At 45.1% G+C, this 24,541-nt stretch overlaps 2 protein-coding genes across 7 annotated transcripts in view; one reads left to right on the top strand and one right to left on the bottom strand.

Moving 5' to 3' along the window:
• LOC128343048 (zinc finger protein ZFP2-like) overlaps positions 1-18,335 on the top strand; it is a 32,190-nt gene extending 13,855 nt beyond the window's left edge. For 4 of the 5 annotated variants that reach the window (XM_053291441.1, XM_053291440.1, XM_053291442.1 and 1 more), the window contains 3 exons: positions 10,802-11,004; positions 13,654-13,780; positions 16,680-18,335. In XM_053291441.1, coding sequence (XP_053147416.1) covers positions 10,802-11,004; positions 13,654-13,780; positions 16,680-17,764 — 1,415 coding nt within the window. In that variant the 3' untranslated portion in view covers positions 17,765-18,335. The remainder of the gene's footprint in view (positions 1-10,801; positions 11,005-13,653; positions 13,781-16,679) is intronic. The other variant, XM_053291446.1, reaches the window with a different exon arrangement.
• LOC128343035 (zinc finger protein 271-like) overlaps positions 1-24,541 on the bottom strand; it is a 159,866-nt gene that overhangs the window by 68,633 nt on the left and 66,692 nt on the right. The window lies entirely within an intron of this gene.

Genomic DNA, 24,541 nt, shown 5'->3' with positions numbered 1-24,541 from the left:
CTGCCCAGTCTTTCTCCTTCCCCACAATGACAGAAGGCATTCTTCAGGGGGACTGTGGGAAGCAGCAGGCCCGGGAGGTGGATTTAAACTTGACTTGGGGGGAAAGTGGCTGCTCAGAGTTATCCCCTACCACTCCAGAAGCTGTGCAGGACATACTCCAGGATGTCTTCGCAGAGGAGGAACTCCACTATGATAAGTCTCTGCTGAGTTCCTCTGTTGCTCTCTCAGCTACTCAACCTCAGGGCTCCCCTACCCAGGACAGTAGACATGGCTTTGGTGGCAGTTCCTCTCTGCAGGTTGTGGCGAGCAGGGAGGAGGAAGAAGATAAGAATATGGAGACTGAGCAGCGACCCCGTCCTTCCATTCCCTCCACAACTGCGGGTGCTGCAGCCCCTGCCACTGGGAGGAGGCCAGGTGGAGCACCCTGGAAGTCAGAGGTGTGGAAGTACTTCCGCCTCACGGACGATCCCCGGTGGGGGGAGTGCCTCCTTTGCCGGAGGAAGATTAGCCGTGGGAAGGTGATCGGGCACCTTACCAACTCAGGCATGATGCACCATGTCAGGATGCACAAGACGGCACTTGTAAGGCGCCTGGGGAGGTCTCAAACTGGGGCCACCCACAGCCAGGCCCAGCCACCATACTCCTTGTGCCGATGGGGCGGCTCTCAGGCAGGAGGAATTATTGGTGTTATCCTTGCTGCTCTGCAGTGCCACCCAGATGATGGCCAGAGAAGGTACTGCTACTCATCAGGTCCAACCAGACCGAGTGACTCAGCCTAATGTAACTGTTGCCTCAAGCTGGGTAATTCTTCACCAAGAGTAGCCACACTGCCTTCTCTGAGTACCTGATCCTGACTCAGTTGTTTGCTTCTGCTGCCCACCCTGGCTCAGATCTCTGTTTGTACGACCCAGAACCAACTCTAATGTTAGAAAGTGCTTAATGTGCCTAATTGGTAGGGAGGCAACAGCGCATTTCGGCAATGTTGAAAACTGTAAGAAAAAGGGGAGGCGAGCATCCTTCGGTCCAGCAATCATCAGCAATCATCAGCTAATTTGGCTTATATGTGTAGGGATCACTTGTTATCACCTTTAGAATTCTCCAAATAAAGAAAGTTGGTAGGAGGAAAGGTTGAGGAGATTTTTTTAAAGCATTAAAGAGGAAATAGGATGAGCGTTACCACAGAGGATGGTGTAACATCGTCCCACAGGTGAGTGTTTTATACCAGGGGATCCCAAACTTGGGACCCCACATGGTGTTGGACTACAATCCCCATCTTCCCCTGCCACAGTGGCCAAAGTTGTAGTCCAAAAACATGTGGGGAACCAAGATTGGGAACTCTGTACTACTTGACTGTCTCAGAGTACTTCTTGACTCCAGCCCACTCCTGCCTGTGCCTCCTGCCTTTGGCCCTTTGCTTCTGACCAACCTATGCCTGAACCAGACCTCTGTAGCCAATCATGACATGTGATGAGATTCATCCATCAGCCCATATATTGAAGGTCATCAGTTATTGATGGGTGGGTCTCTAGACAGGGAAGCAACCATCATGGAGGCGTTATAACTGCAGGTGGCAGCAGCATTAGGAAGAAGGTAGTGAAGGATGTTCACTTTGGCATAAGAATGTAAGAGCAGCCTTGCTGGATTAGGTCCAAGACTTAGCAGGAATCCTTCTAAATGGCAATACACTGCAGAATGTTCAAAGGTTTTTGCAAGTTACATAAGAACAGCCTTGCTGGATCAGTCCCAAAGCCTTTCTAGTTGAGCATCCTGTTTCACACAGTGGCTCACCAAATGCCTCTGGGAAGCCCAAAAGCAAGAGCTGAGGGCATGCGCCCTCTCTTTCTGTTGCTCCCAAGTGTGATCTTATTTCTCCTACACATGCTATCGCAAGCTTTCATACAACTTCCTAACACAATCTCTATACCCATGCCAGGCAGGGACCACATGTGATTTTAGCAGTGCCACTTTCTGGCCAGCTCTTGTATTCTGAGGCAAGCCCACCCTTTCCCCCAATTGCCACAAAAGTAGTAATGAAAAAGGATGAGTTCTTTTTGGGATGCAAGAGGTGGCCAACAGGTGGCACTGTGAAAATTGCATGAGGTCCTGTTGACTCCAGGTCCTGCTCATTTACAAGGGTAAGATTATGCTAGGAAGTAGCATGGAAGCCTGCAACAGTGTGTGTATGGGGAGTAAGACCATGCTTGGAACTTGTGCAAAAGCTTGAAACATGCTGCAGTTTATTGCCATCTGGAAATACCCCTAGTCTGTTTTCCATAGTGGCCTATCAGATGCCTCTGGGAAGTCCACAAACAGGAGATGAAGGCATGCCCCCTCTTCTATCCTTGTTCCCCTACAACTGTATTCAGAATTGTGGCTCTTGAGCCTGGAGTTAATATGTAGCCATTAAGGCTAGCAGCCATTCATACATTTGTCTTCCATTAACTTGTCTAACCCCATTTTAGAGCCATTCAAGCAGGTGGCCATCACTATACGCTGTGACAACCAAATCCATAGACTGACACTGTGCGAAGAAAAACTTATTTTTGTCTCTCCAAAATTTCCTGCCAATCAGTTTCATTGTATGACTCCTGGTTCTAGTATTGTGATTAAGGAATGCCCCAGGGCAGAATGGCTAACACATAATCAATCTTCTCTGTGAGTAGGTACAGCCAGTCTTTTTTGCAATGTTGCAACCTCTTGACCCCAGCAGAAACCAAACCTTCTGCTTCTGACTCTGGTGCAGCTGCATGGTCTCCTATTAAGATATTCACTAAAGCAAGGCTTCTCAAATGATGCTCCCCAGATGTTGGGCTACAGTTCCCATCATCCCCAGCCATGGTCATAGGCCATTGATGAGTTATAGTCCAACAACATTCATGGACCCAAGTTTGAGAAGCTCTGCACTAAGTAGCTGAGCTGCCTGAGATTGGCAATCACACAATTGAAGCATAGGTTACATAGGAAGCTGCCTTATACCAAGTCAGATTGTTTATTTATTTATTTATTGTTGAATTTATATACCGCCTTTCATTAAAAACAATCTCAAGGCGGTTTACAAAAGTTAAAAAAATATACAATCAAATGACAATAAAAATATTAAGCTAAAAATATAAAAACAAACCAAATTTAAAATCTATAAAATACAAGCATAAAAACTATACACGGGTAAAAACACATAGAAGCAGCAATAAAAACAATCATGTAAAAGCCTGGATAAAAAGCCAAGATTTAACAAGCTTTCTAAAAACTGTGATGGAGTCCGAGGAGCAAATGGCCACTGGGAGAGCATTCCAAAGTCTGTGGGCAGCAACAGAGAAGGCCCTGTCCCGAGTGCACAACAGCCGAGCCTCCCTCATTGTCGACACCCGGAGCAGAGTCCCCTCAGATGACCTCTTCAAGCAGGCAGCAACCCTTGGGAGCAGGCGGTCCCTCATCAGGGGCATATATAGGGTGGGGCAGGCAGGGCACGTGCCCCGGGCACCACTTGAAGGGGGGCGCCATATTTTAAAATGATTTTTTAAAACATGTTCACCGAAAACAAAATGGACACCACACATGCTCAAATGGCCTCTGTGAGGCCCTAGGCCAGGCCTGCTCAACTTCGGCCCTCCTGCAGATGTTGGCCTACAATTCCCATAATTCCTGGCTATTGGCTGCTGTGGCTGAGAATTATGGGAGTTGTAGTCCAAAAACAGTTGGGGGGCCTAAGTTGAGCAGGCCTGCCCTAGGCCATGCCAGGCCTTGCAGAGGCCATTTGGGCATGTGCGGTGGCCATATTGTTTTTGGTGGCCATTTTTGTAAAAAAAAAAATTTAAAAAATGGCCACCACACATGCTCAAATGGTCCCAGCAAGGCCCTAGGCCTGCCTCAAAGAGGCCATTTGAGCATGTGTGGCAGCCTCCAAAATGGCCTCCATGCCAATTTTTGCAGACTCAAACAGGCCTGAAAATCAGCCCAGGATGGGCTGCGGCGGTGAATTAAGAGGCCAGCGGGGGGAGGGGAAATTTTTGCAGGGGACACCCCTCCCCCGCCGCCTTTAGGAAGCCCCCTGAAGGGGCTACAGGTAAAAAATAATAATTTAATATAATATAAGCCACTGTACACTTATTCAGTTTGGCACTATGTACAGAGAATCAGGGCTTGTGAATACCGAGCTGAAGCTTATGAGCTAGGATTGTATTCATTTGCTCTTACAGGTGAAACTCGGAAAATTAGAATATCGTGCAAAAGTCCATTAATTTCAGTAATGCAAATTAAAAGGTGAAACTGATATATGAGACAGACGCATTACATGCAAAGCGAGATAAGTCAAGCCTTAATTTGTTATAATTGTGATGATCATGGCGTACAGCTCATGAAAACCCCAAATCCACAATCTCAGAAAATTAGAATATTACATGGAACCAGTAAGACAAGGACTGAAGAATAGAACAATATCGGACCTCTGAAAAGTATACAATGTACTGTGCTTGATTGGCCAGCAAACTCACCTGACCTGACCCCATAGAGAATCTATGGGGCATTGCCAAGAGAAGGATGAGAGACAGGAGACCAAACAATGCAGAATTGCTGAAGGCCGCTAATGAATCATCGTGGTCTTCCATAATACCTCATCAGTGCCACAGGCTGATAGCATCCATGCCACGCCACGTTGAGGCAGTAATTGCTGCAAAAGGGGCCCAAACCAAGTACTGAATACATATGCATGCTTATACTTTTCAGAGGTCTGATATTGTTCTATTCTTCAATCCTTGTCTTCTATATCAGTTTCACCTTTTAATTTGCATTACTGAAATTAATGGACTTTTGCACGACATTCTAATTTTCCGAGTTTCACCTGTACTTTGCTTCTTGTGATAAGTGAGTTAAGTGTGATGTCTTAATAATATAGCTATTAATGGTGAGTTTGTCTTTGAATCAGTGTGAAATCCTTAGTATTAAGGCCACTGGAAGTTTCTTGCTCTTTTTCTCTCATTTTAACTGTCTTTCTGAAATACTAGAATATATTCCAAACAGTGACACAGTTTACTCTGCATATCCTTTAATTATTTTCAGGGTATCTTGGAAAAGCCAAATTCTCCATTTATTTTTAAAACTTATGTAATAGTGATGCTACAATGCTTAGTAGAGAATTAAACAGGCTTTTCTGTTTAGTTTTCCAAGTACATCTCCACATAGTATTTGGGTATTTCATGAGCCCCAGCATACTGAAATTTGTAATTTTCCAGCATTTTTTGGTCTGGCTACGTCCACTGCTAAATACGTTTTGAAATATTAAAAGATTAATGAGCTTGACTTGTATTTTTCAGCTGATATTATGGTAAAGTTATCTGAAAGATAGGTGTCGGATGTTGGACATGGGGCGCAATTTCAGTGCTTGCCCTAGGCACTATTTTCCCTAGATACACCTCTGTCCCTCATTGTTGGTCCATCTAGCTCAGTATTGTTTACTCTGACTGGCAGTGACTCTCCAGGGTTCCAGACCAAGGTTTGAACTTGGGACCTTCTCCATGCAGGGCAGATGCCCTTTCTCTGAGCTATGGTCCTTCCCCAGCAAGGTCACTCAAGGAGCTTCATAGTTGAGGAGGCATCTGAACCTGATCCAAGCCCTTTTTCCTAGCTGTATGAAATCTGACAGTTCTGCTCTCTTGAAGAGGTAGTAGAATACCTGAAAAGTTCATGCAAGCTGAATGAAAAGCCCAGAGGTTACAGGCAGCAGAAGAGCAGCTGGGTCAGACTTGATAATGGGGTCTTCCAGGCACTGCTATATTCCAACATCCTCTCAAATTACTATGAAAAATAAAATGGAGAGTCCACACTAGGAAGAAGGAGGTTGCATTATAAGCACCACTGATTCCTGGCAACAGTTAAACAGCCATGAAACAACGGTCCTGTCTCAAATTAGAATAAAAAGAGTATGAAGTAATGGTTGTTTTGCTGATTGCCATAGATTGCCAGTAGATGGAACTAGAATATAATGCAACCTCCTTCCTAGTGTGGATTCCCCATTTTGCTTTTCATAGGAATTTGAGCTAATTTTGGAATATAACAGCATCTGGAAGAGTCCAGTGTCAGCCATACTATCAGGGACTTATTCATTTGCCCATCTCCTGATGTGATCTAGCCTGATTGTGATTATCTTATGAACATAGAATTGTCTAAACTATACCTCTTGCATTTCATGGCCATATGGGCCCACTAAATATACTGATATTTCTCGGTACCCATCTGTGTATGTATACCTGCCAATTGAGAACAGTCCATGAAGAAGAAGTGGGCTCCAGTTCATGAAAGTTCTTGATTCAATAAATGTGTTAGTCTTTTAAGGTTCTACAAGACTCTTTGTCTGGTTAAGAGTTAAAATGTCTCTGAGCAGGGCTGGGAAAGAATTGAGACCTTGCTTGAGACTTGGCCATGTCTATGCTTGAGAGCTGCTACTGCCGATCAGAGCAGATCAGGGGTTGCCAAATCTGGGTCCCCAGATGTTTTTGGACTACATCCCTAGCCACAATAGCCTTCTGGATGTGAGAGTTGGGTTCTCAAATTTGGGTCCACAGAAATTGGAAACCCCTGCCATAGACAATACTGAACTATAGATAAATTGTACACTTAGGGACAAAAATGCCAAAATCCATTCTTGACATCATAAACAGTAAACACTTTTGCTCTAGATAAGTCCAGTAGTACTGTACATTCTCAAATGTTGGGTGTGGATAGTGACTTCTTTTAAGTGCTTCCTTTGAGTGGTTTTGGATCAATGCAAATTCTCAGTTTACCTGATGGCTTTTTCACTACTACCAGGCTGCTGATCTAGTCTGTGCTTGTTTCTACTGGTGCAATTATGCCCTCGCTCACTCGCTCTCTTTTGCAAATGGGACAATTCTTTCTTCAGTGTCTCCATCAAAGCCAGTGGAATCCTGCATTTAGGTAGTCTTACCGATTGCACCTGTGGGTCTCTTTCTAGATGCCATCTTCCCTCAAAGAGTCCAGTGCCCTGAAATACATCTTTGTAGCCTGACTGAATGTTAGGCAGCGGCCCCACAACCTGTTTCTGTTCTTCTGCAACCAGGAGAATGTTATGATTTGCACTGTAATTAGCTTCATGTCCTATGTTGCCTGACTGCTCAAGAGTGGGTAGATGTATGCCCTATCAACTGCTACAAATTCCAGCCACTATTTTTTGTTGTTGTGTGGATTTCTTATGGACAGATGGCACTTGCCTAGAGGCTTCACCATTGTCTTGTGACACAGACATTTACAGCACCTTGTGGATTTTCCCATTCTAATTTAGTTTAGTATTAAATTTAATAAATTTAAATATTAAATTTATTAATATTTAAATTAATACATCCTATTTGATACAGTGACTGAAAGAACATTACAAGTGGCTCCACATTCCACCTGAAATTTTATGAGTCTTTGCTGTAGTATCATAGTTGCAAATATGAGGTTTTGTCTCTTCTTTCCCTGTTGTGCATAAACAATATACATGAGGCTGTGAGTCTACCACAGATACAGAAAAGATTTGTTCCTCATCTGTAATATCCTCTTCTCTTTGTTACTGTGTGGACTATTTGCTTAGTAGATTGGCAGCTGCGGCACTGACTTCTAAAGTGGTTCTTCTCTCCACAGCCTCTGCACTCCTAGCCATATGCTGGGCATTTCTTTTTCTGCCTATCATGTAATCTCCCACAATATAAGCACTGAATTGTCCTGGTTATGTTTGCAGGTGATCTGCCTAGTTCTTTTTCTCCAGGGTCTTTTAAGTGAAATCTATGAAGCTGCTCTACAGAGAAGTCTGTTGATATAGTCTTGATCTATTTATAGTTCTGCAGCCTGTGCAATCTAGTGGCATTTCCCCAGGGTTGGGCAGCCTCTCTTAATCATCTTTCCCACAGCGCAGGGTCCCTTGTAGGGATGTGTACAAATCGAACTTTGCAATTCAATTTGAATTAGAATCTGAATCACATCGGTTTGAAATAGGGTAAATTCAAATCGATACGACTCTGTTTTGGCTCTTTTAAAAAATCAATCAGGATGCCTGAATGGTTTTTTAAAAGTGCCAAAACAGTTGTTGAATTGATATGAATTCAAATTGGGTCAATTCAAATAGAATAACTGTTTTTAGGAGTGATTTGAGTCAAATTCGAATCACTCAAATTGCATAGATTTGAGTCGAATAGATTCAAATCTGAATCTGTTCGCACAACCCTAGTCCCTTGTGCCATATACAATCTTGTCCCTGACTAAGGAGTCTTTTATGTCTCCAAAATTGCAGGTGGATGCCAGTATTTCTTAATATAGGCATCAATCGCTTCTTCTTCCTCCTGATTCTGAGTAAAAAACTGATCTCTCTCCACAGTCTCATTTTTCTGTGGGTCAAAATATTCATCAGACACTTCTAGTAGTTGTTATAATGTCCCAGGGTTTCCTGGAAGCAGTGTTGCATTGACTTCCACCACTCCTACGTCTGTTCTTTGTACTGAAATCCAGGAAACTTGGAGGCCTCAAGCCCTCCATGTTGCTTTCTGTGTACTGCAGACACACTGATGTCTTGCACCTCCACAGGCTTTCTTCCTGATCTTCCTTCTGTTTGTGGGCCTCCTTAAGTGCTTTCTGCTTTCATCATGTTTCATGCAGCACTGTCCTCTTGCACCATATTTCAGACTCAAAGAAACTACTGAAGATTTCTCTTTATTTATAGAATGCTTCTGCGGCTAATACAGGCACTGCATGTTCTTTCTCTAAATCTCCCAAACTATTCACTCAGCCGCTTCACTTCCTGTTTCTCCCCTGATGCCTGGACTGTGCTGGGATATGAGCAAGCTAGGTTGACCCTCAGGCAAAGCATTCTAGACACTGAATGGCAGAATGATTTATTCTTGGCCCCAAATTTTATTAGCCCAAGGAGGCCAAAATACAATATACCACCTGATTATTTTACTACACTTACTGTAGCCAGACATCGGAGAGTGTTTACTTTGGTGTAGTTCAATGTCCTCCCTTTATTGCTGCTTGAGGGAAGATTTCAGGAAAATCCCATGTGTAAATTGAATATGCCCTTGTACACTGGATTGGTTGAAACAGTGGGGTATGTCTTGTTATATTGTTTCTACCATGATCTCCATAAAACTTTTATATCTCCTATTTTAGTGAATACACCAAGACCTACAGATGAATTTTATGTACGCCATCCTTTGGCTGGCCAGAATTCAGTCTTGACATATAATGCTGCTAAATTTTGCATGGCAGCTTGTAGAATCTGCCATGAGATAACCTCAAATTTTGGTAACATCTAAGAATGTGGGTATAGGAAATTAGTGATTAGACAGGGGCGTAACTATAATAGGGCAAGGGGAGACAGTGGTCTGGGGGCCCACTGCCTTGGGGACCCCCCCAGAGGCAAGTCACATGACTGACTCTGCCAGCCACTCACCCGCCTGGGCTTCCTTCAGTTGTATTCATCCTCCAAAACTGATGTGAGTGTTAAGACCTGGAACTACCAGAACAGCATGTCTTTCTTTCTCTAGTACCATTAAATGACTTGCATTGTCCACAATTTATATATAAATAATATATTTACAATATTCTCTCTCTCTCTCTCTCTCTCTCTCTCTCTCTCTCTCTCTCTCTCTATATATATATATATATAAATTTTACTATGCTTTTTGTTACCACTATTCAGCCTCATTTAAGATTTCTATACTTCATAAGATTTCTATATTTCATAAGCTGAGCATCAGTGAGGGGAGGCATTTTAAAATCTTGTCTCTGGGCCCACTCCAATCTTGCTATGCCCCTGTGATTAGATATAGATATAGTGACTAGATACAGTATAGAGTCAACATTAACAGTGGCAAATAGTTCTGTATTTGTGTCAGCTGAGAGTTTGAAGATTCTTGTATTTACTGTTTTTTGTTTTGCTGGTCCAAGACCATAAATAAAATTTACTTACGACCTACATACACTTCCTGTTCCTCCTCTAAACTCCACCTTCTTGGTGCTTCTAATACAACCTATTGTCATACCTGCCTGGCCATATTTACTTATCCAGAGAGTAAATGTTGCTGAAAGTGTTTATTTAGAGCAACTAGACTCTCCACAGTAAGATTAGACTTTTGTTTTTAATATTTATAAGTTTCAAAAAGAGATACTTGAACCTCCAGGCAAGCCCTAGCAGTGCATACATTTAAGACATAAATAAAAATATGTTTTTAAAAGATAAAGTGTTCTGGTCAGTTACTAACATACTTGGTTCAAAGGTAACTTCAAGGGGAGTTGGTTGCAGTGTAAATGGAGATGTACAGTGTGCAACAGGTGAAAAAGTGCTTCATGTGGGATGTGGGTAGACATTCGTTTTTTTATGATAATTATTTACAATGATATTGTCCCATCAATGGATATGCTGCTTTGTGTAATACGAGAGAATAGGTCCCTGCCCCGAGTAGCTTACAATCTAAGATTCAAGTCAGGGGAAGTGACAGGGGGTTGGCAAGGAAAGAACGTGTGTTTGGGCAGCATAGTTTTAGTGGGGGATGAGGGCAAAGGGGATGGTGCCAAGGCTTCACAGAAAAGGTGGAGTTTGAGGAGGGATTTTGAAGGATCCTCATGGAGGTCTTCTGGAAAGTTGTTCCAGCCATAAAGGGCAGCAAGAGAGAACCAATAGAATTGTTTAAGGAGCAAGAGAACTTTGGGAAGAATGAGGCTGATGGAGCTGGAGGCATGAAGGAAATACACTAACTGGAAATATTGCCATGTTCTTGTTATTTGACTGGAGAATCTCTTCCTCTGCCTTATACAGAGAAAGCAGTTATAGGATCAGTCTCTTCTACTGACTTAGCGAGAGACTGGACGATTCTGAGCCAGGGGATGGTGGATTTGAGAACCAGAGAGGAGGAGAAAATGGCTGAAGAGGAAGGGTCTATGGCATCCCCAAGCCTGGAAACGAAAAAGCAGAACCACCCAGGTTTCAAAGTGCAGGAGGTGACAGGAAGAAGCCCTCAGGTAATGCCCTTCTGACACCATCACAGACTTTTCGCTTGGAGAGTCTCCATCCTAGGTTTATAGTCACAGGTGGGAGGCTGCAGCAATGCTGGAATCCACACCTGAGCTGCCTCAGGACATGTCAGGGTGACATCCACCCTACGGGGTATCAAGCAGCGTTCGATGCCAACCAGCGGCCTAGAAGAGACAGGCAACTGGAACCATGCTAGGCATCAGTGGAGAATCTTAGCAGGCTTCCAGCAGCAAGGAGCACTCTGGGAAAGTGAAGGCAGTTGTGAGACAGCACCAGTGGGCTGGGGCTAGGCACCACCCAGGAAGCAGTCATCGAGCCATTCACACAAACAAGAATCAGCAGCTTTATAGGGCCTGCTCAAACCTGAATTGGCTTCTCATGTCACCTGACCTTCCCTGGTCTGAAAACTGGCATGCTTCCTTCAGCCATCTTCAGAGTTGGCACTGTAGCTGACCAGTTTTCTCTCCTTGCAAATTGCCACAGTGGCACAGCAAGTGAGGTACCTGAGCCCATGGTTTGAAGCCTCCGGTGCCTTACATTAGGCAGCTGGGGGGCCTTGGGAGACACACAGGCAAGGCTGGGAATTTTGTCACCAATCACCAAAGCCAAACATGTATATGAAAGAACAGATTTTGGAGATGTTGGCAGCAGAGACCAGCAGCCAGGCAGTCCACCCGAGAGCAGTGTTCCCTTCTTGCGTGCATGCGCTCACAAGTTTCTGAATGTCCGCTCAGTTAATTTTATATCCTGCTCAGGTTGAATCTGGAAAGCCCTACTCTGAATGCTTGGGGCACACACACTGCTTTGATACTGCCACCCAGAACAGGCGCAGAGCCAGCCAAGCGGCGGCCTGCGTCCAGCCCCGCTCAGCGGCCCCCTCCAATATGCCTGTCACGCCCTCGGTCTCAGACAGCGAGGAGGAAGGGGAAGCTGTCAACTTTTCAGCCAATGCCGGGGTGTCTGAGGGGCAGAGCCCGGCTGTCAGTTTCCAAGAAACAGCTGAGGCAGATACAGCTGATGATTCGGAGCAGGCACAACAACCTGAGACAGCAGAAACCGTGACGGACCAATCAAGCAACCCCCACTGACTCCACAACAGAGGCGTATTGCAAGGCGCAGAAATCAGCTTGAAACTATCAGGAGGAGTAAACGCCTCTTGCAGAGGGCTGATAAGCCTTGAATTCCTGCCAGCTGGGAGCTCTCGGCTTGTACTATAAATTACGTCACCAGCTTTCTATTCACTGCTGGAAAGCAACGTTTGTCAACTACCGTGTTGACAGCTTGCAGCCAAGCCCAATAGGGAAGAACTGTGTCCGAGCCGTATCTTGTTTCTGCAGCTCCGTTTGATACCTTGAACTTCCCTGCCAGGTGGCCAGATACTGACAATGCCCGTGCATGTGATGTCACGTGCACAGGGGCGTGGCTTGGGCTCCAGAAGAGCCCAGAGCGAACTCCCCCCTCCCATGCCCGGGCTGCCGAGAGCCCAGGTGAACTCTTTGCCAATTATTTCAGGCAGCTCCGACTGCCCGATAGAACGTTTTTCCCTTCCTCTCCCTCTCTAGAGGGAGAGAAAGGGGGAAATGTCCTGTCAGGCAGCCGACACTGCCTGAAATGACGAGCTGAGAGCTCGTTTGGGCTCTCGGCAGCCCAGGCCACGCCCCCTTGTCATGTGCACGTTCACGACTTGCCTGCACGGAGCTAGTCTGGAAAGCGCCCAGGAGTCGACACTGACTTGACGGCACACTTGACTTTAATTGAATTAAAATAATGATTTGGGGCAAGGGGCACCACCAGGGGGCGGCGAGAGGCACCTTTAAGCAAAAATTAGTATGTGCTTACCTCCTCTCTGGCCGCACCTTCAAGGTGCACCTGCAGCACACCACCAGCGCTCCCTGCAGTGGCGGATCGGCTCACCTGGCTGCCGGTGGAGGATCAGCTCCACAGAAGCCAGGAGAGTGGAAGAGCCGATCCCCCACTGCAGGAAGTGCCGAGTGATTAGCGGCTGCTTGGAGCAGCTTGCAGGTGTGGCCAGAGTGGAGGTAAGCACCTACTAATTTATGCTTAAAGGTGCCTCTTGCCCCCCCCTCCACCCGGCAGCACCGACACTGGCTGCTACTGGTGGGGAGGAATGTTGTTTCCTCATTAATTGATGGTGGCTGAAATCCTGACTAAATTACTCAACCAAAGTCCTATTGAAATCTGGAGCCCTTTAACGTAACTCCTGTATAGTACTATTATGTAACTTAGTCTGAATGTCAGCCAGTGTCTTTTTAATTGATTGAATATTTTTTTCTTGATTAAACTAATTGATTAGTCAGCTAAATATTGAAGCCCTAATTAATTCTATATCATAATTTGTATTATTATGAGCCAGGATAGGAAAGAATGGTATTCTTTATTTTGGCGCTATTAGTTGCTGAAGAGCAGGTGGCGATGTTGAATGTTTCTAAACTCTCTTTCTACCATTTATATTATGAACCTTACTTCATAACTGTGAGAAAAGACAGAATAATTTCAGAAGAAGTGCCTCAAGGGAGTATGGAGAACTTCCATGTAAAGCCTAAACTCTGGGACAGGATCTGACCCCTAACTGTAAGACTGCCCATCTCTGGATGGTTTTCTGTCTGTCCTTTCAGGTGCTGGGGACTCGGAAGAAGGTGGCTGTGAATTCCTCCGAGGTGAACCAAGTGCCGTCTGACTCTTGGAATGGGGAATTCATCAGGGCAGCCAAGAGGGAGCAGGAGGAAGATGTGGGTTCTGTTGGTGAGGATTGGTTGTGTCTGCATTTATGGATGCTCTTAGGGCTTGAGGTGTCTTCATCCTCATAGTGGAGTGGCTAAATGGCAAAAATAAACTGAATTGTGCACATCATGATACAAGCATGAGGTTTTGCAGAAATGTTGTGGTTTTAGAGAGTAATGATGCATAAAGAACCCCAATAAGAATCTTAATATCAAAACCATAAATAATAAAGTACCTTATTTAATCAGACATCCGAGATGAATGGTAAAACATCCAATATTATACCTTATGTCCTATAAATGACAATAACCAATCCCCTATACTGTTAAAAGCCTTTACAAATGGTCCATACATACAAGATAATAAAATCCACTATAAACCATAAATATTTAATTCTTATCATCAAATATATGTATGTGAGTTCAATCTTATAACTGAGTTATATGAGAGAAAGTCCCAATAGGTATTTCTTATAAAGCTTACAAATCTCAGGCTATAAACCTGAGATTTGCCAGAAATGTTGTCAGATGTTTATGGTTTTAGAAAGTAACGTGAGCCACCCAAGAAATCCAGTTATGGTTATGGTGGCTAAAAATCCAGTATGGTGGCTAAAAATAAATATGGTGATATTATATGTTATAATCAGATTCATTCAAATAATGATACAAACCTGAGATTTGTCACAAATGTTGTCAGGTGTTTATAGTTTTAGAAAGAAACACGAATCACCCAGAAAATCCAATATGGTGACTAAAAATAAATGTGGCATTGCTATATTAACACGGCCACATTAAAAAACCACACATTTCTGTTTTGCACACTTGAATAGGAAAACTGTATCTATATATATATTTCTCCTGGGTGTGCCCAGGAGAAATGCGTCCCGGCAGCCCAGCTGATTGGCTGGGCTGCTGGGGCGCCTGATTGGTCCTGGTGCACCCAGGAGAACGGCGGCGGCGGCCATGGCCATGGAGCCAGGCGGGCCCGGCCGCGGAGCCGAGGCGGCGGGCCTGGCTGGGCCCGGCGGCGGCGGCACTCCTGGGCCCAGCCACGGCGATGGGCCGGGCAGCGGCAGCAGCACCCTTGGGCCCGGCGGCCGCGGCGGCGGCACCCTCGGGCCCGGCGGCCGCAGCGGTAAGGCGGCGGGCCCGGCGGCCGCGGAGGTAAGGCGGCGGGCCCGGCCGCAGCGCAGGCGGCGGTGGGCCCTGCCGCACTAGAGGCACAGATGCTCTGTGCCCGGGCCCACTAGTTCAAAATATTTCAATCAATCCTCAAGTAAATGATATTTTCTTCTCCCCCCTACCCACCGTCAACCTTTGGTTTACACTCTGTCTATGTTTTGAAGCTAGTTTTAGTTTCATCAGTAAGCAAACATGTAAGCAACTGATGAAGGAAACCAGCCATAAAATGGATTCACCAGGAAAAACAGACTGTAGGAAATGTTGCTTATGTCAAAAAGACTAGAACGAAGGTCTGAAATCACCATCAACTTTACAATGTACAAGCAGACGGTTACAGTAATATTGCATCAAACATTCCCCAATTTCATTCCATCAATGCGCTGCCCATTACATTAGATCCAAAGAGACTAGGTGAAGATGGGGGTACAGAAGAAATATTAAGAAGGAGCACAGCAAAATATTAAAGCTGTAGACTTCTGTTCAACTACGCTAAGCTGGAAAGGGCCAAAAAAACCAACGGTCATGTGAAACATCAACATCACACGAGATCCCCAAGAAGAATAAAATAATCCTTCGTGAACAACAAAACACATCACAAGAGTTTGTGTGAGAAAAAGGACCAACCTGCTGCTCTCAAGCAAGCAATGACGATGAAACTGAATGAAAGACTAAACCAGGGCTGCTCAACTTCAGCCCTCCTGCAGATGTTGGCCTACAACTCCCATAATCCCTGGCTATTGACCACTGTGGCTGGGAAATATGGGAGTTGTAGTCCAAAAACAGCTGAAGGGCTGAAGTTGAGCAGCCCTGGACTAAACCGTGGCTCTTGGGTTGCTAAACTTCTTTCAAAGCTTAGTGCAGTAGATGTTAATGCGCAGGAGCTAAAGTATCAGCCCATCTGTTTAGCAGCATTGTGTGACAAAGAAAGAGCCTGCTTAGACATAATTGAAGATGAGGACTGTGCATTGGGTGTATCTGCAGATGAAGTACAGAAGAACCCCGTTATTCATGGGGATTCCGTTCTGGGGGAGGTAGCGAATCTGCAAATAATGGGGCATTAGGGTGATGGAAATTGGGGGGTTAGATTAAAATCACAGTTTTTGCCAAATGACCCCCCAAAGTACCCTACTGTGTTCAGAGTCACCCATTATGCCAAAAATCGGCTGAAAATCACGGGTTTTGCCCCATTTTTGAGCCATAAAATGGCTCCCAATCTCTCCAGCAGTCAAAATGCCAGCCAGAAATGGCCTCCGAGGTCATTTCTGGCCACCCCCGACCTGTGGATATGTGGGTTTAACCCTCCCCACACCCGCAAATACTGAGGTTGTGTGCTAATTACCCAGCCGCAGAAACCGCGTGTGGCGTGCTGGACCCATGATTAATGAGGTCCTCCTGTATATCCAATGGGATTTTCTAAACTTCTCCTTTATATAATGGAGATAGAAGTTCATAATACCAATGGTGTGCCAGTTACGTTCAGGTTTGCTCGTAGAACTATCTGAGCATACCGAAGCTATTCACTTGATCAAAGCAGCTGAAATATTATGCTGACAGATGCTTGGACACAATTCAATGTATTGTGATACACTTCAAGCAGGAAGTGGTGAAGAGGGCTAGGGTTAGCACTTCTTCAGTTTGTTTGCATGATCTCTATTATGTATCTTCACCCTCCTCATTTCCGTATGTGGAGACTTCTTCAAAGCATGTTGTGACTTCTTATTCTCTCTTTTGTTCTGCAGGTGATGGGCAAGTTCATGAGAAGAAGAAGGTAGACCTTCCTGAGGAATGTGCTGAGCGAGTGAAAACAAAGAGTAGCAGCACTCTCCGGTATTACCAGGAGGGATCCAGGCTGGAGAATCAACAAGCATCGGAGCGCAATAAAGGAAATGATCCACGGAAAAGTACAGAGGAAGCTGCTTTCTATGCTTTGGATAGGGAAGAAGCCCAGGATCAGGACTGTGAGGAATCAAAAATTGACACATGCACCAACGTCAAAAGAAGCTTCCAGCATGGCTCAGACTGTCTTAAACGCCGAATAAAGCATAAAGGAAAGAAGGCGCATAAGTGTTCTGAGTGTGGGAAAAACTTCAGCCTAAGAACCAACCTCCGGGTACATGAAAGAACCCATACGGGAGAGAAACCCTACAAGTGCTCTGACTGTGGGAGAAGCTTCACACACAGCTCCAGCCTCAAGGTGCATGAGAAAATTCACTCAGGAGTCAAACCATATGTTTGCACAGTTTGTGGGAAGACCTACTATCACAGCTCAAGCCTGACAACACATGAGAGACTCCATACAGGGGAGAATGTCCACAGATGCCCACACTGTGAGAAAGTTTTCACCCATAGCTCAGTCTTCATAAAACATGTGAGAATCCACACAGGAGAGAAACCTTTTAAATGCTCAGACTGTGGGAAAAGTTTCTCTGAGAAGGGCACTCTTCTCACCCACGAGAAGACCCACACGGGAGAGAGACCCTTTCAGTGTCCCAACTGTGAGAGGAGCTTCAGTCGGAAATGTGACCTCATTGCACATGAGAGAATCCACACTGAGGAAGACCCCTATAAGTGCTTGCGCTGTGGGAAAAGTTTCTCCCAGAAGTCCAACCTGGTGATGCATGAGAGGATCCACACAGATGAGAATCCGTATGCCTGCTCGCACTGTGGGAAACGCTTTCGTCGGAAGGGAAACCTGATGTCCCACATGCGAATCCACACGGGAGAGAAACCCTACCAATGTACAGACTGCGGGAAAAGATTCTGTCAGAGAGGCAGCCTCACGTCGCATGAGAAAACCCACTCAAGAGAGAAAAGGACCATCTAAAAGATCAAACTGGGGTGGGGTGAAACTACAGTTGTGTGAATCAGATATAGTTTACAACTGTGCTGCAGGGAATTGTGCGTACTTCAGAAGCGTTCCTTGAAGAGAAAATCTGTCGGCAAGCTTCCCTGTAAGAGAACATGCCCACTACTCCTAATCTCTCATCACAAAATGTTGCCACAGGAGAGTCTTTGGGGCATTCATTTCCAGGGCATGAGAGGGAGGGGACCATAGTGAGACCAAAGAAGTATTCCCAGAGCTTGGCATGAACTGAGCTTGTGCTCTAGTATGTGCCCCAGAATCTGACAGGATTCATCTCCAAAGAAGCAGATACTGAATAGGGCTTAAGGACAGCTGTTATGAGGACATCAAATGAGCCCTGCTAGACAGAACCAAAAGTTCAACATTCATATGTACATATACTAGTTTAACAAAATCTATACCAACTGTATATTGCAAATGTTTCTTTATCCTGTTGTACCATCCTGTTGTTACATTACTGTGTATTTCTAATATTCAATAAACATAAAACATAATATTCAATAAACAATAAACATAAAACATTTTTTTTAAACCATTCATAGTGTGCCGTCTACACAGGAACAGATCTGTACACAGGTATAGTTATTCACACTTTATGTTGAACATAGGTACAACATAAAGGTACAACAGTTCCTATATGTACCCTGTATTTGAGGGGGTAAATTTCTTAATGGGTGAAGAGTTAATAATAACATGGGCTTTAACGACCTCTAATGAAAAGTTTTTAGACTTTATTTCTTATAATTTGTTTTGCATTCATTAAAGGTAGTGTTTTATTTTAAATTCTGAAGATAAAATATCTTATTGTAGTTATACTTGAAATATTGGTTCTTAGTAGTGTTTTCTCTAGTAGATGTCAAGAGAAAACGTATTTCCATGGCTACATGTGTTTACATTGGAATTAACTAGTTAATTTTTCAGCTTTCAGTTTTTACCTTCTAACTATTAACTTTTTAAACTTTAACCTTTGTAAAAACAATAAGTTAAAAGTTTTTGAAATCTGACTTGCCCAGAGTTTTTCTTGACTCTTGGACTTCTTGTCTGAGAGTAAAAAAGTAGTGTGCCTTCCTATGAGGTGGGCCTCTTAAGAACTACAAGTCCCAGAGTCCCTTAGTTCATGCTGGCATTTTCTGCTTCGGCTGCCGCTGAATGTACAGGCCCCAGAAGATGTGTAAGTAAATAAGATAGGCTTAATTTGCAAGCTTGGCTGCTAGTGGGATTTTGTGATTAAAAATTCTTTCAGAATTCTGGACACTTTTAGATTAGTGCTGTTTCCTTAATAACAATAGTTTCATATTAAAATATATGCATCATGGTATTTATTTACTGAAATAAATATTTTTTCAAAACATCTGTTAAAAATGCCTCTGTACATGAAAGAAGAAGTTTCCTTTTGAGTTTAGCCCCCGCCCCCGGTAAATTTTTTTTTTAATGCCCTTTGCCTCCTGGCTCCTAATCCTGGTTCAGGCAGCCCCGTCCCCAAAGTAACCCCTACCCCCTCCATGTGCAGTGCTCCACAGCCCTTGGCGCATGCTTAGAATTACTCTCTTTATTTCTTCAGAATAATCCAAGGACTATTTCAAAAAATTAAACATGATGAATGGAAAACGTATCCAAGATCACACCTTCTCAAAAACACACACACACACCAACAACAACTATTCATAGCAGAAACATCTTCTCAGCCAGCGTGGTGTAGTGGTTAGAGTGCTGGACTAGGACCGGGGAGACCCGAATTCAAATCCCCATTCAGCCATTATACTAGCTGGGTGACTCTGGGCCAGTCACTTCTTTCTCAGCCTAACCTACTTCACAGGGTTGTTGTGAAAGAGAAACAAGTTGTAGTACACTGTTCTGGGCTCCTTGGAGGAAGAGCGGGATATAAATGCAATAATAATAATAATAATAATAATAATAATAATCTGCCCACGTAGAGCAATTGTTCAATAGTGGGGGTTTAGTTGAGTTTTACAAAGCACTTCACATGGAGATGGTTAGAAGAATCTAATAAGTATAAATAAACCTGTAGAAACAAAAACAGGGTCTTCCAGGGCTCATTAGTTTACCAATTCCAACCTTGCCCCCTCCTCCTCCTCCCTCCTCCTCCTTTTTTAGCAAATCAAGATGGCATCATGTCATTTCTATTCTGTATTAAGTAATATTCTCCTCTCCAGTTGTAATAAACATTAACCACAATGAATGTATTGTGATACATTTAGCCATACTTCCACTGCAGCTTCATGTATAGCACAGCTACACAACTTTGCCCCTCCTGCAGATGCTGGACTACAACCCATCATCCCTGACTATTGGCCACTATGACTGGGGATGATGGGAGCTGAAGTCCAAAAACGGCTGAGGGCCAAAGTTGTAGAGCCCTGATATACAGAGTTAAGTGATTTTTTTAAAAAATCATCCCTTAAAAGGTATGAAAGGGACCCCAAATAGCTCTTTTGCTTAGTGTCCCACAAAACCATAGGGACACCATTGGTGACACGTACGTTTTCAGTGAAAAATTTCTTAGTAATTTTACAGATACCTAAATGTTTTTATGTAATTAATGGACATGTCCAGTTTGAGCTCATGTTTATGACCTGTCCATGCATTTACAGACATATGGCAACCATGCCTGGGCTTAATGTGAGCATGTGATGAACTGGTATGCCACAAGGCTTTCTCCTACTTCCCCCACCCCACCCCTTTTCCTCTCTCCGTCAAGCAACAGTGGCACCTCTAAGAAAAGAATCTGTTGCCCTGTGGCTCCTTTGTCCCTCATCCACCTTGAATGTGTATTCAAATATTTCAAAACCTTCAATTTAAGAGGAGAGCTACGTTTATTCTCTTCCCTTCCCTTTCAATTAAGAGCAGATTAATATAGGAAGATGCTGAAAGGCATCATCTCATACTGCGTGGGAGGAGGCAATGGTAAACCCCTCCTGTATTCTACCAAAGACAACCACAGGGCTCTGTGGTCTCCAGGAGTCGACACCGACTCTACAGAACACTTTGCCTTTACCTTTTACAATAGACAACTTAAGTCTATAGCCAAAAAAGGGAAGGGTGAATTTCCCAAGGATTTCCCTGGCATTTGAATCCAGGTCCCATCACACCAAAAGCGAACCGCAAGCCTCTCCTAAGGAAAGTGTCATCTTGGCCCTCTGTGAAAGCTCAGCTGCAGACTTCCACCATCCTTACACAGAAACTCAGAACCTAAAGGGGATTCTGCCTTCTTTGAGACTCAATCAACCCGTCTGGCGGCTACTCAGGAACGGGCCTTCTCCATTGAAGCCTCCCCATCTTTTGGAGGCTTTGGAATGCGCTCCTTGTTGAAATAAGAGCCTCCCCATCTCTGGCAACTTTTTAAAAGGCACTGAAGAGACATTTATTCACCCAGGCTTTTAATTAGATTTATAGTTTTAAATAGTAGTTGTATGTTTATTGCGGCCACAGACCAGATTAACAAACAATAACAATTAATAGCATTAGTAAGAAAATTCAAAAATTTCAAAAGTTTACAAAATCACAAACTATTCAAATTACTAATGCAGTCTTTACAGAGCTTCGATGCCACAAAACAGAACTTTGCCACTTTAAATCAATTAACAATTAAAATCTTATTTAATTTATAGTTTTAAATAATTTTAATACTGGGTTTTAAATGTTCTTTTAAATTATTTTAATTGTTAGTTGATTTAATGATTTAAATGATTTTATTTGTAAACTGCCCAGTTTAGGGTGGTATAGAAATATTTTAAATACATAAATAAAATAAATAATAAATCAGAACCTTCAGATGATGAAACTAAGGCACTACCTACTGTACTAAAAAGGCCAATACCTAAAAAGTAATGGGCAAATTTATCATGGCAATTCTTCTGAAGTCCCAATAGGATGGAGCTGAGGAGAGAACCTTTGCTCTAGGGGTGCGTGTATTTGAAATGTGTGGAAGGCTGAGGTGGTAAAATGCCAAAAGATGACCAGAAACAAAGGCAACCAAAGAACAGACACGGAAAAGATCACACAAGACAGCAAGAGCCACTGAGGTGCCTGCCTGCCCTCCCAGAGACATTTCCAGGAGAGTCAGGCCTGGGCCTGGGCTTGCCCAAGGCTATTGAAGGGGTGTAGAGTCTGGCTTTGCGATGTGTGCTCCTCATTGTATGGATGAATGGCGTGTGCTTATCCAGCCTGGGCAGCTAAAGTAGCTTAGCTGGGAGAGCATTAGAATGAAGATCTAAAGGTCCCTGGTTTGATTGTGGGCTTTGGGAAAGCATGGGAGAATGATTGGTTGGTTGGTTGGTTTGATTTATATACTGCCCTTCCAAAACTGGCTCAGGGCAGCTTACATCAAAATAAAAACAATTAAAATCAATTAACAATTAAAATCAACAATTAAAATCATTTTAACCATTAAAATCATTAACATTAAAATCATTTACAGCCAACATTAAAATTTTAAAACCATACATCTAATTAAAAGCCTGGGTGAATAAATGTGTTTTCAGTGCCTTTTTAAAAGTTGCAAGAGATGGGGAGGCTCTTATTTCAACAGGGAGCGCATTCCAAAGTCCAGGGGCAGCAATGGAGAAGGCTCCTTCCTGAGTAGCCGCCAAACGAGTTGGCAGCAGCCACAGGCGATCCTCTCCAGATGATCCTAAGAGGCAGTGGGGCTCATGATGAAGAGGTGTTCTCTTAAATACCCAGGGCCTAAGCTGTTTAGGGCTTTATAGGTAATAACCAGCACCTTGTATTTTGCCCGAAAACATATCGGCAACCAGTGCAATTCCTTCAACACAGGAGTAATATGGTCTCTCCTAGATGACCCAGAAACCAATCTGGCTGCTGCATACTGGACCAACTGTAGTTTCTGGACTACGTACAAAGGCAGCCCCACATAGAGTGCATTGCAATAATCCAGTCTGGAGGCTACTAGCATATGTACCACCATTATGAGGTTGTTCATCTCAAGAAATGGACGCAGCTGACATATCAGCCAAAGCTGATAAAAAGCATCTCTGGCCATTGCCTCAACCTGAGACACTGTTGTGGTCCAGGCCTGATTTGTATCCTCTATAATAAAGAGCCTGGGTGTGCGCCCGTGTCTCTGTGCCCATGTCTCTGCGCCCGTGTCTTCCTCGGCTGTTCTGGGCATGCGCGAAGCACATGCCCAGAATGTCCGAGGAAGATACGGCCGCAGCACCAGGCGGCCATGTTGAGGAAAGCGGCGGCCCTGGCCCGGCTGGGGAGACCAGCGGCAGAACGGAGGCTGGCGGCGGCACGGAGGCCGACGGCGAAGGCTCCGGCCCGGCCGTGGAGGCCACAGGCAGCGGCAGCCGGCCCGACCCGGAAAGGGAAGGCCAGCGGTGGCGGGGGGCCCTTGCCCGGCCATGGAGACCAGCCGCGGCATGGAGTCTGGCGGCGGCGGGAGGGGGAATGGCGGCCGCAGGCACCAGGCGACCATGTTGGCCGCATGGCCGGCCCAGCCGCAGGAAGGCCCGAGGTGGCGGCCACGAGAACGGACGGACTGCGGGGAGGGCAGAGGCAGCAGCGGCGGGACCGGCCCTGCTGCGGGGAAAGCCGAGGCGGCGGGTCCAGCCCGACCGCAGGGAAGGGAAAGGCGACGGCGGTGGGTCCGGAACGGCCGCGGGGAGGGGAGCTGCGGCAGTGGCGGGTCCGGCCCGGCCGCAGGGAAGGGAGAGGCAGTGGCGGCAGGTCCAGCCCAGCCGCGGAAAAGGAAGAGACGAGTTCATGCTTTGCTTTGCTGTTGCTGTTGGTGCTGCCGCCGCCGAGGCAAGCAGGCAGCCTTCAACCTGGGCAGACATCGGCACGCGCTCTCACCCTGGTGCTCGCACTTCTCTTTGCGTTGCCACCTGGCAAGCAGCTCCAGCACATCTTCCTCCGCTCCCGGCTCTTCTTCCTCGGGCCTGTCCATGGCGGCGGTTCACCTCCCTTGCCCGGTCACCAGCGCACAAGCCCAATGTGTGCCTACTGTGAGTCCCGCCCGCAGTGTGCGGCTACCACAGGGGGTTACCAGCAGGGCGGAAAGGAGGAGACTCGGGAACAGCGGCTCCTAGGTTTCTCTCGCCATGCTCGGGAAAGGATGCAGAGATAAGAAATCTGCAGAGTGGCCCATCCCGATGTCTTGAAAGGCAACTTCTGGGTTCGCATGACAAGCATCTCCACGCGGCGGTTAGTTTTTTACCAATCCTCCAGAATTGGCAGGAGACTCCAAGATTCAGCATCAATCTCGAAAGCAATCCTGGAGACATTGTGAGAAATATCCCCAAGAATAGCTTAGTCAGAGACCTAGCCTAGCAACAGCACACGTGAAGCTGTTCGGTATGGGTTTACCGGTTCAAGATTGTCTTTGCAGTGACTTGGCAGCGCAGCTCCCCAGAGTTTCATATAAGGGTCTTCATGAGTCCTAACTGAGGATGCAGAGGTCTGAACCTGGAGCCCTCGGCACGCAAACCGGGGGTTCTAACCCGCTCCAAAGGTAGAGTTGCCCATAGAAATCAATGGAGAAATGATTTCAGCTATGGTTGGTAGGTTCAGTACCAAAGAGAAAATGTAGCAGCAAAAACAGGAGGTCTCGCTCTTTCTGACTCATTCCGTGTGGAAAATATGGTTTTTAATGGAGCCCATAAAGAAACGTGGTTATTGCCAGCTTTGGTGCCCCGACCGCTCCCCCGGCTTGGCCTCCCCCAGAGAGAGAGAGAGAGAAAGAAGGAAGGAAGGAAA

The sequence above is a fragment of the Hemicordylus capensis genome, chromosome 2 (genome assembly GCF_027244095.1).
Source record: "Hemicordylus capensis ecotype Gifberg chromosome 2, rHemCap1.1.pri, whole genome shotgun sequence".
NCBI classification, from domain to species: domain Eukaryota; kingdom Metazoa; phylum Chordata; class Lepidosauria; order Squamata; family Cordylidae; genus Hemicordylus; species Hemicordylus capensis.
This window is presented reverse-complemented; position numbering and strand designations above follow the sequence as displayed.